Below are 12,369 nucleotides of genomic sequence, written 5' to 3' on the forward strand. Positions count from 1 at the left end.
GATGATCCAGAGAAGTCATGAGAGAAGACATGTGGTCAGATGAGACCAAAATAGAACTTTTGGGTCATAATTCCACTAAACGTGTTTGGAGGAAGAAGAATGATGAGTACCATCCCAAGAACACCATCCCTACTGTGAAGCATGGGGGTGGTAGCATCATGCTTTGGGGTGTTTTTCTGCACATGGAACAGGGTGACTGCACTGTATTAAGGAGAGGATGACCGGGGCCATGTATTACGAGATTTTGGGGAACAACCTCCTTCCCTCAGTTAGAGCATTGAAGATGGGTCGAGGCTGGGTCTTCCAACATGACAATGACCCGAAGCACACAGCCAGGATAACCAAGGAGTGGCTCTGTAAGAAGCATATCAAGGTTTTGGCGTGGCCCAGCCAGTCTCCAGACCTAAACCTAATAGAGAATCTTAGGAGGGAGCTTAAACTCTGTGTTTCTCAGCGACAGGCCAGAAACCTGACTGATCTAGAGAAGATCTGTGTGGAGGAGTGGGCCAAAATCCCTCCTGCAGTGTGTGCAAACCTGGTGAGAAACTACAGGAAACGTTTGACCTCTGTAATTGCAAACAAAGGCTACTGTACCAAATATTAACATTGACTTTCTCAGGTGTTCAAATACTTATTTGCAGCTGTATCATACAAATAAATAGTTAAAAAATCATATATTGTGATTTCTGGATTTTTTTTTTTTAGATTATGTCTCTCACAGTGGACATGCACCTACGATGACAATTTCAGACTCTCCATAAATTTCTAAGTAGGGGAACTTGCAAATACTTATTTTCCTCACTATATATATATATATATATATATATATATATATATATATATATATATATATATATATATATATATATATATATATATATATATATATATATATATATATATATATATATATATATTGTACAGGATGTCTTTAGATGTGCCATAATACAATTTAGCATTCACTTAAACTTGGAAAACCAAACCTGTTCCAGCATGGCAATGCCCCTTTGCACAAAGTGAGCTCCTTGAAGACATGGTTTACATACTTTGGAGAGGAAAATCTTGACGCTCTTGAGTGACATGTTATAGAACAGTGTTCAAATTAGGATGAATTGGAACACTGACTGCCCCCTAGGCCTCCTCATCTACATTAATACTTGCCTTTCATAATATCCATAAGAACACCCCAAAATCTAGTGAAACAGCTTCCCAGAAAAGTGAAGGGAATTATAAGAGCAAATTGGGAGTAAATGTGGAATGCAATGCTCAAAAATCACATACTATACTTATGACTAGGTGACCCAAGACTTTTTTTTTAGAAATATACTTTTGGAAATATACTATGTCAAAATTAACATGTTAATAACAAAATATTAATGCAAATCAATTTGAATGGCACTATTTTTATTAATGTGTGCATTTCTGTTTGACCATTTTTTTTATAAAAATGTAAATAAATATAGAATAAGCAAAATTAAAACCTTAAACGCTGCACACATTTATTCACTGCATCCTTTCTTTATTCAGATATAAAAAAAAAAACCTCCATTGTAAAATACATTTTAATCACAAAACATTTGTTTTTCTGATGCTTTCCTGATGTTTTACTCACAAACCAAATCAGGCATGATGCACACATCCATCAAATAAAACCGTCTGTGTGGAAACATTTGGTGTCCTGATGATTTACGTAAATTACATCATAATTACTTGCAAACATTTACAAGAATTTACAAGAAAATATTTCATTTTATCTGATGTTAAGTCTGGTTTCACAAATAATAAACATACACTTGCATAAAGCATCCATATTTGCCCACACCTATGTTGATTACAGCATTAAACACTTGAAAAGTATTAATTTGTGGTAAATTTAAAACAGATAAAAATGGGTGTTTTAAGTTGCGATTAATCCAGAGCTAACTCATGACAATCATGCAATTTATTGCAATTTATTATTTGAACCAATTGACAGCCCTAATATATATTATTCATTTCTCTTTATTTTCAACATACTACATTAATATTGATTACCTCAAACAATAAAAGAGCATGTAAAGAATTATGCAACAAACAAAAAGTGTTACTTAACCTAGAATATGTATTATATTTTTGATTCTTAAAGTAACCTGCTTTTGCTTTTTCTTTACCACTTGAACACCAAGAAGGATTTGTGAAAAAGTTGTGGTTTCTAAAGCTGGTAATTCTAATAATCTTATCCTCTGCACCAGAAGTGTTTTTTTACAGTAGTTGTAGTAGCATTAATAGGACTATCGAAGGTCTAAAGCACATTAAGAAGGCAAGAAATGTGAAATCTTGACAAGGCACACCTGTGAAATGTGACAGTAAGGGATAACTTATGCGTGTTTACTGCCCCCTATATGTCACATTGTGTACTCACCTCGTAAGTTTAACTACTCAATTTATTTACCATGCTGTACATGATGAAATTACCTAGAAAAAACTCTTTAAAAAAAATAGAGAGAGCGCATGTATACTTTTAAAGACAATTAAACCATATAGCATTAGACAAAGCATCACACCCAACCCTTATTCATTTATTCTGTATATATTTATTATATACAATATATATTGATGATTTAATGATTTTACGTTAACTGTCTACCAACAAACAAAACCAACAAACAGAATTGGGGAAAACAGTTGACAAACCAATTAAAACAGACCTGAGAATCATCTAGGACAGACAATATAAAATAATGGTTTGATCAATAAGGATTTTAAAGCATGTACTTCTGCAAACATATAGAAATAAAAAACTAAATCAAACAAACTAAAACCCAAACAAATATATAAGGCCTTAAAAAGAGCACTACACATTGCTCTTCCAACTCTTGCCACTTTCTTCGGCTGCCTCTTCTGCTTTACTAATTTCTTGATGTTTATTTCTTCCATGTTTGTTTTCTTTAGTCCATCATTTGCTTGCTGTTTGTCCTCATCACTGGGGTTGGTCACTATATGTTGAGAAGTGCATAAAAACTTGTATATATGCTCATTTTAAAATACATTATTTTGGTAATTGTTTGAAAGAGTTCTTATGTGTTTTACCCATAGTGTAGTTATTATTTTAAAATGCTTTTACATTTATATATATACACTTTTGCTAAAAAGCACAAATATAAATGAGAAGATGATATTATGATATGACACTTACATGGTCTCATAGGTGCTGTCTTTTGTTTTGAGGAAGCGCAAGGCAAAGAAGGCCCCTGCTTGGAGCGACAACACAAGTATGATCCCACCAATAAAGCTGGACAGATCAAATGATGCCTGAGAGTACTCTGGCTCTGAGCCAGAAGAAGAATCATCTAAACAAGTGAGAGACATTTTAGTTATTAATGGATTGTGTACACATTGGACATTATGTTTGCAATACTATAGAAAGACAGTTAAAAGGATAAAGGAACACTTACTGAATAAAAAAATGTTTTATAAATTGGTGAAACTAGATAAAAATGTTTACCTGAACCACTTTCATCAAAGCTCTCACTAACTGCTAAAATACAAAAACACCAAATACACACAGCTGAGTGTGCTTATGTGTTTGTAAAGTGTAAAATTATTGTAGAAATATATTTCAGTATGATACTTACTTGGGCAGGAGCTTGTGTCATTGTACACAGCACAGTCTCCAGAGTCTTCAGTGACAGGTATGCACCTTGTGTTATTATCTAAGCAAGACAATAATAAATGTAATATTTAAAACCTTTTAAAATGCCAGTGTAATTAATGTCTGTGTATTCATTTGGCATAAAGTATTTTATTCGGTACTAATTAGGAAGCTATGTAGTTACAAAAGTAAGGAAGGTCTGTACATGACATGATGTCATTTGAGTTAAAAGATTAAATGTATAGCCATGAAAGGTACAACTTAAAGGTATATTTTTAAAAAAGCATATATAGCCTGCTTGACAAAAGCAGCCCAGTGCAATTCAAAACCAGCCTGATATTTAAACTAAAAATATAATCCCTACATAAAGTCTAGCTTTTTAAATTCATAATAAAAGTCATAATATTTAAAACGTTATAATACAATGTTCTAACACAGCAATAAAAAATTGTAGTTTGCTAAATAGTTTCAAAATGGGGACAAAGCTTTAAGAGTGAGTAGGATAATACGTTCCTCCATGTGTTTCCACTTTATAAATATATGTATTGTGCATTTATTATATATAAAGACGAGTTTTTTGCCCAGAGTAGATATTTTATCTACTGCTGCTCAAATATAAGGAACATCAAATATTACAAAATATATTGCATAATTGCTGACTTCTCTTCAATGTAGGTCAACTTATGTATTGTGCTTTTGTCAGTTCTACAGAGTATTTTCCTCACAGTCCATTTTCCTTCTAACAGATAATAGAGCTGAATTATTTACTGGGGATGATGTCTTTGTGTGATGGCTGCCATGACACTTTGTGTGCACTTAAATTATTCACTGTGCTGATCCCAAGTGCACTCCCCAAGGAATCACATGTCACTGTAAGACTCCTTGGCTAGCAGAGAGAAAGACTTAACTAGAATAATATATATATATATATATATATATATATATATATATATATATATATATATATATATATATATATATATATATATATATATATATATATATATATATTATCACTTACCATTGTCACAGCTTTTCCAAACACAATTAGTCAAATTAAGGGCAGGGTCTCCAGTGGTGCATCGATCACATGAATCCAGCTGAGAACATTCACCTGAATCATTTGTCAATTAAAGGAGCAGATAATAATCCTTGAGAAATAAGCATTATACATTTTCATTAAACTAGCTGGCTCAGATTGCAAACAGACCTCCGCTTATAGACGTCAATAATTTCAGCACAATACAAATCAATTCCTAAATTTAAACAAACTTGTTCAGCCATCAGTAATCATAGAAAATGGCATGTTAAGAATGTCCAACCATTCAGATAATAAGACACCAGGATATATACAAGTAACAATTGAACCACTAATTGATTAATTATAGCCAATACTATAACATTTAAAAATGACAGCAGAGATTATGCAGCTAAAACCTTTTACTTCATAATATTTACTATGTATTTCAAACATTTCAGTGGTATTATATATAGTTACTATTTTAGGCACTAGACTAGACTAAAAGAATAATGGTAGAAGAAGGAAATAGCCAGTGGGTCAGTACTTATGTAGATTATATGTGGAAAATCATATAATCTGTTTTACATTATGATAGTGAATACACATAAGTGATATGCACTTATGGGGTTTGAATATGTTTACTCTTACCTGCATTTTGTGAGTTGGTCATCATCAGCTGCACTAGCAGCACAGTGCAACACAGCACAACTGTGACGCACCTCATCCTTACAACCACTCTAAACTCAATAAAGGGAGAAACGTGAAATTTAAATGTAACCTTTCTAAAGCATGAAACTTTGAAAACTGCAGCCTGTATTAACTAGAACTCTCAGGGAGTTCACCAATGTCCTGACTAAAGTAAGTAAGCACAACCTCTAAAAAGGCATCTATTGTGTATTAGCTGGCAAATGACACATCAAAATACCAGTTAAAGCAGCCTCCAAGTTGTGTCCTTGAGGAACAGGACAGTCTGGTAGCTGTGATGCAGAGAGGAGTGTGAGCAAGAGTGTGTGTGACTGAGTGTGTGACATCATGCATTCTAAATAAGATAGATTGTAAGGTCTGTAACGTGAGACTGGTTACTTGGCAACCAGACAGCTGGTCAAGCTGTATCAATATCTCAACCACAATGTCTGATCCTTGTCAGTATTAATCAGTGAGTACATTTGAATACACACACATGCACCCATAACCAGTGCTATGTTGATGACAAACAGTTGTTTGGTTTATTGAAACCAGATGAAAGATCTCAGATACTCAATAATGTAAAAACAGGTAAAAGGCAATAGTAACTTAATGCTGATAAACCACCCCCTATTAATTTCCACAGAAGAAAATAAATTTTACTAGGGCCAAAAATGTATACTATAATAAAACTTTCTGATTAGGTAGTAAGTAAGGATGGCCTTTTAGTTACACCATGTGCAGCAGAGAAAGACCTTAAGGTAGTTATTGACTTCAATGTCTCATTCAAAGTTATAATGTTAATACAAAAGCATTTTTTTTTCATCCTTAAAAAGCTGCTAAGCTTTGAAATATTAGGTTGTTACATAATGCAGAAGAACTATTTCATACTTTTGGTCAGACTGTAATGCTTTATGCTATGGATTTTTCAATAGCTACAATAACAAGCTCCTTTTAAAGGTTTCTTCTTATGTCATCTCAGTAAATTTGTTTTCTGACTATTGTCTTGTCTGGTTTACTACATCTGGTATTCTTTAAGCCGCTTTTTTAATGTTTATTGTTAAACCTTCTATTTAAAAAAGTGGAATTAAAACTGTGGTAGTACTGGGCTGATCCAGATGCTTAGTGAATGCATTGTTACACTGTGGTCAATATTCTTTCTACATCTTGAGTGTCAGGCTTCACAAGTATTGCAAGATCATCTACATTCATCCTGAAAAACTGGTTTAAAGTGGAAAGGTTTGGCAAAGTTTGGAACTAAACAATGTCCAGGTAGTTATATTTCTCTATATTTTTTCAGTTATACTTCTGCAGTAATGGTAAAAAATTGAGTTGTCTTCTCATGTTTTCTCTTTTAAACATTTTAAATGAAAAATCTTAATTTTAAACCTCTCTTTTTTTCAGAATTGCTTTTTAATTTTCTCCTCTCTGTGTGTGTGTGTGTGTGTGTGTGTGTGTGTGTGTGTGTGTGTGTGTGTGTGTGTGTGTGTGTGTGTGTGTGTGTGTGTGTGTGTGTGTGTGTGTGTGTGTGTGTGTGTGTGTGCGTTCCAGAGATATGAACAGTCTGGCACAGTTACATAACATGATGTTCAGCCCTTCACCTCTCTGCAGTCTCAGGCATTTTTTGGTAGCATACACTATACTCTAATCTTACTGTACACAAATGTATACTTAGTGAATGTCTTTATATCGGAGGGATTTGGACACTCAGTTGTAGACATGCATACACTCAGTTTCGTTATATTAGGTAACTGGGAGGAAAGCCGCAGTCTCCTCACACACATTCACCCACGCACTCAGTCCTTCCCCTCCTCCATCACCATGGAAAAGGCAGAACAAAGCATGCAGGTCCCATCAAATGTCATGTGGTACTGCTGTTACACACTAGCAGAATCATGCAGTCATTTCATCAGATGAATGTGATGTACATAGATTTTGTGGCTAAAGCAACAGGTGTAAAACAGAAATTGTTGTTTAACAATTTTAGTCAGCCTGCATTTCGGATTTCTTTGTTTGAGATAAGGAGGGAGGCTGTAATTTATTGAATCATGTTTTTTTTTTTTTAGGTGAAATTATTAAACCATATTTTAAGATCTCCTGTCTAATCAATGCCCATGAAATTTCCCCTTGGTACAGCATCCCTGGCTTTGTCCTTTTAGGTTAATCTTTATGTTCAGATAGAGAGCACCGGAAGCACATCCTTATATAGGCAGGGATGAGGAGAGGAGATTTCCCCGGCTCTCAGCTCCTCGCCCACTTTCTTCATTGAAATGCACGACCAGGCTATCACTGCGACGCCCTCGCTCTCTCGCTCGCTCTCTCTCCCTTTCTCTCTCTCCCTTTCTCTCTCTCCCTTCAAAAAGTGCGAGAATCCCTGGCTCACTTGCCAGGAAATAGCGTCACCATTTTAGTAATTTCACGTTATTGCAGACAGTCAAAGCTGGAGAATGGCTGCATCGTGTGGCGCATAAATATCTCCCAGTACATCGTGACAAAGTCAGGTAAAGGTGATTTCACAGTTCCAACAAGAACACACGTGCACAAAATTCTGACGTCATTACAAATCAGCTCTGCGCTTTGAGTGCCTTTCAGCACCACGGACAGCGGTGACTCACTCTTTCGCTCTTACACACACACACACACACACACACACACACACACACACACACACACACACACACACACACACACACACACACACAAACGTAAACCTTGTAAATCTGATTGCTTTGCAACATGGATGTGCAACACATCTCGACTACATAGCATCAGTTACCAGTGACTTCAACATATCAATTATTCGTGACTTCCATAAATACCATGACTGATTGCCGGTGATCCACGGCCTCTCCTCTTTCGCCGTCGCAGTGGGCGGGGTAAAAAAATGCGGTATTTTTGTGAATGAAATTACGCCACCTGAACGTGTCTCGAGGCGCTTCGTGATTGGCTATGCAGAGGGGAACTCGGCCCCCTTCGTCGTAACTGACGTCAGAAGAGCCTCAATGAAGGTAGTTCAGTCCACCAGACTCTGCGTTACACAGAAGAGCTTACGAACACTACTGAGAAGACAAGACAAGAAGGAGCAGAAACCCAGACAGAGCACTCTTTCTCTTTTGCATAGGAAAGACACTTGGATTTCTTACGCAGAGCTCCGAGACTCGGACTTTCATTCCGTGATTTAGGTCGAGCTTGGATTTCAGCTCTCATCTGGCGGACCCTCTGTTTGGATGGTAGATTGCTGAAGGAACATCTAACCTGTCCTTGTTCAAACTTGACCACCTCAGTAAGTTAAAATTTAACATTATACAATTAATTACAAGTGTCTGAATTACAAGTGGGTGATTATCTTCCACTGCGAAAAATTACACCTCTTCTTTAAGCTGTATGGAACAGAGGTGCATGAGCAATCTCAGCAGTTCGTGTCTCTTCGTACGGCTTCGGCTCAGCTCGTGATTCATCGCTTAGCCGCAACTGTTCGAGTACAACAGACTCGACTAGACTAAAAATCTTTATTTAGTTAATAACAATAATAAACATGTTAACGTGGACACATTACTATACGTTTTTATTCTAAATTAGATTAGCTATAATATGACATTATTATATAATATATAATATACATATATAATTTGCATATGGGCAATTTTTAAACGACAAACTATTTTCAGGAGTGAAAGATCCTAACTTATCTTTGCTGTTGAAAATAGATATATGTCAGTAGCCTATGACTACAAAAACTGCTTCTGGACTACCCCTAGCATACTTATTTTCTTCTTTTACTTCCTCTAGCAATTCTTATTAGGGTCCTTTCCAATTTAACGTGCATTTTTTAGATATTGCATTTGATTTAATCTGCTAGAATCAAAATCATTATATTTAATATTGAGTTGATTGATTGATAGTTTATTTTTGACTAATAGAATTGAAAATTCTACTAAATTCAAAACTAAGAACAAGTAGTCCAGTTATATCTACTAAAATCTAATGCCAGTTGAATAAAATATGTTCTGTAAATGGAAAGTTAAAAGAATATAAAAGCTCTCTGGCTTTCTGGATTTAAATAATAAGCATGCAACTGCAATGTTTATTAAATATTCTATGAGGGGGATTTATTTTGTTCTGTTGAAAATTATTCAGAACTTTGTGTTCTTAGTAATTGTATACAAAACTACTGCACTGCATTATGGGATTTCATTAGTACACTGTATACTTTCTGACCACAAAATGTATCCCAGAATAATCTGCTATATACAGAACATATCACGTGCTAAGCAGTTCTGTATTGATGATACATTAAAGCATCATTTCTCTCCTCTCCTGCAGAAATGGCCCTTAATGAGACTGACATGGGCTTGGAGGTTGTGCTCGAGATCGACCCCCTGCTGCAGCTCTCTGATGTTCGCCTTACACCTGACCCCATGATTTCAGCAGTGTTAAGTCCATGGGACGTGGCACTGTGTGTGTCAGGTTCTCTAATTTGCTGTGAGAATGCAATCATCATAGTGACCATCCTCTCTTCAGCATCTTTGCGGGCACCTATGTTCTTGCTCATTGGTAGCTTAGCTTGGGCAGACTTCCTGGCAGGTGTGGGACTGCTGCTGTACTTTATGTCTCACTGGTTTGTGTCCTCAAGGGGACTGGAGCTGGCTAGTGTGGGCCTGCTGGTAAGTGCACTCAGTGCATCCGTTTTCTCCTTGCTGGGCATTACCCTAGACAGATTCCTGTCTCTTCACCGAGCCCTGACGTATGGCTCACGCCACACACATACACACACTCGCTGTGCCCTGGCTATGGGATGGGTTCTGGCAGGCCTGCAAGGGGCCCTTCCTGCTTTAGGTTGGAACTGTTTGGATAATGAACAATTATGTAGCGTAGTGTGGCCACTGACCCGAGTGCATCTGGCTACACTATGTGGGGGCTTTCTACTTGCCCTGGCACTGATGCTGCAGCTTAATGCCTGGATCTGCCAAGTTGTTCTGCGCCACTCCCATCAGATTGCCCTGCAGAGACACACACTCCCCTCTGCACGCATACACACACGCCGACGTGTGCATACTCTCGCACTCATCCTTGCCATCTTTGCCAGCTGCTGGATCCCTTTTGCACTGTATGGTCTACTTGGAGATGGATCATCACCTGGCCTATACACATATGCCACTCTGGTGCCAGTCACAGGAAACTCTCTGCTCAACCCCTTGATTTATGCTTACAGAAACACACACATACAACGAGCACTGAGGCAGGCTTGCTGCTGCTGCCTCCCGAATACATTTCACAAAAACACTCACACGCCAAGTGATGTTTAACAGACGTCAGAAGCTTATCTGAAATATGCCATTTGGTGCCATGATACATCATGCTTTAATTAACTTACCAGACTCGAACACATATGCACATGCACTGCCAGGCAAAAGTTTGGACACACTAGATTAAAAATATTGTCTATTTTTTATTGTTCAAAAGATATTTTTATAAAGGCTCACATTGCCCATGACAAATATAAAAATTAATGCCCATATATTCAATTATTTTTTAGATTCTTTACTTTTACCCTTTGTTTTTCCACCTCCTAGAGAACAATCCCACATACAATTGGGTTTTGAAAATGCCAAGTGTATACAAAGGTTAATCAAGAACACTTTTTTTATTGACACATTTAATGTATGTTGCATAATCCCATCATGTTTTATAGTGATTATATATTCAGTATAATTCTGAAAAAAGGCTAAAAGGGAGAAAACTCTTCTATGAACAGATGTGTCCAAGCATTTGACTGAAAGTGTCCTCACCATTGCCTCCTTAGGAAACTGTGCAAGTAGCCAAGACTTCCACGTGACCTGTGATAACTAAATCACATGAACTGATGTCTCACTCAGACTCTTCTCCAACATATGTTTAAGTCTTGTATTCTTCTTCTGTTTTAATGTTTGTATTACAAAAACATTCAATAAAACTGTGTTCATCTTTTACTTCCTATAACTTAAGAAGAAAAATGACCAAGAAGAACAAAATGACCAGTATAAAAAAAAAAGAAAAGAAAGAAAAGCGTGTTTCCTAAGAGTTGTTTTGCATCAGTTGTCTTCAATTTGTGCCTATTTTCACAGACTCTGACATTCAGAGATGGTACTGGAGTAAATAAAAAAAAAAAGAATAGCACTTTACAATGACTTGACAATTTGTACCAATTTAGTTTAAATGTTATTATTTTAATTATTTAATTATTTATGTATTTATTGACTGATGTACTTGACATTTGTTAAATTTATGGATGCATTATTTTTATAATTCAGGTATGTGCAGTTTGCACAGGGTGCAAATGTTCAGGCTAATGAGTATTCTTTTTTTAATGAAATGTTTTGAGATGATCTGTGTTTGTAAAATGAAAATAAATAATGGTTTTGAGTAAAATGACTGCTACTGTATCTTATTTTATCATGTACAGCAATATCACAATTCGCTAGAATAATAGATGTTAGAAGTCGTCTTACAGGCCATATTTGAAAGAAATACGATTATAACACACACATTTTAGCACTTTATTTATAAATCTTTATAAACTTGTTATTAAATCCGAACCTTATATGCATCAGCCACAGTTACAAGGTGGCAGACTACAGTTAGTGCTAGTTCTTCGGTTAAGGGTCACACAGTAATTGGAAGGTTGTAAATGCAAAATCCTGGGCTGCCAAAAAGCCAGTGTTAGGTCTTTGACCTAAGGCCAATCCACTAACCCCAAAAAACATGGTTTAATATTTTATGGTAACACATCTGAGTCAACTTAACAGTTCATTACAGAAGCTAATTTGAGATTAATCAGGGCTTTAAGAGCTAGGTACTCCCAAACGTAATGTAATCAAATTATTTATTAATCTGTAAGAATTATAATATTTATTGCAGTATAAGGTACAGTACATTGCACCAGCGAACATTGGCTGAAGAGTATTTTTGTGCTTAGAGAAAAGGAGTATTTCACAGAACAATGATTGTTACATTATAATACAATTTCTTACCTTACTTTCACATGAGCAGAAAG

General features: G+C 36.0%; 2 protein-coding genes across 3 annotated transcripts; one reads left to right on the forward strand and one right to left on the reverse strand.

Annotated features, from left to right (window-relative positions):
- Positions 1-2,550: 2,550 nt before the first annotated feature.
- Positions 2,551-5,664, reverse strand: cd164l2 (CD164 sialomucin-like 2). 2 transcript variants are annotated; one of them, XM_083524168.1, is made up of 7 exons: positions 5,578-5,664; positions 5,301-5,389; positions 4,653-4,745; positions 3,615-3,692; positions 3,485-3,517; positions 3,176-3,329; positions 2,551-2,975 (listed from the first exon to the last, which is right to left on the reverse strand). In XM_083524168.1, the coding sequence occupies exons 2-7, from the start codon at positions 5,374-5,376 to the stop codon at positions 2,960-2,962; spliced, it is 450 nt and encodes a 149-aa protein (XP_083380294.1). In that variant the 5' UTR covers positions 5,377-5,389; positions 5,578-5,664; the 3' UTR covers positions 2,551-2,959. The 2 variants fall into 2 exon arrangements, with proteins under 2 accessions (XP_083380294.1, XP_083380293.1); XM_083524167.1 differs by having other exon boundaries at positions 4,653-4,754.
- A 2,662-nt stretch (positions 5,665-8,326) lies between these two features.
- On the forward strand, positions 8,327-11,744 carry gpr3 (G protein-coupled receptor 3). The gene is made up of 2 exons (XM_083524091.1): positions 8,327-8,619; positions 9,660-11,744. Exon 2 carries the CDS (start codon positions 9,662-9,664, stop codon positions 10,640-10,642), a length of 981 nt encoding a protein of 326 aa, XP_083380217.1. The 5' UTR covers positions 8,327-8,619; positions 9,660-9,661; the 3' UTR covers positions 10,643-11,744.
- The last annotated feature ends 625 nt before the right edge of the window (positions 11,745-12,369 follow it).

Source organism: Silurus aristotelis, assembly GCF_946808225.1.
Source record: "Silurus aristotelis genome assembly, chromosome: 21".
Taxonomy (NCBI): Eukaryota; Metazoa; Chordata; class Actinopteri; order Siluriformes; family Siluridae; genus Silurus; species Silurus aristotelis.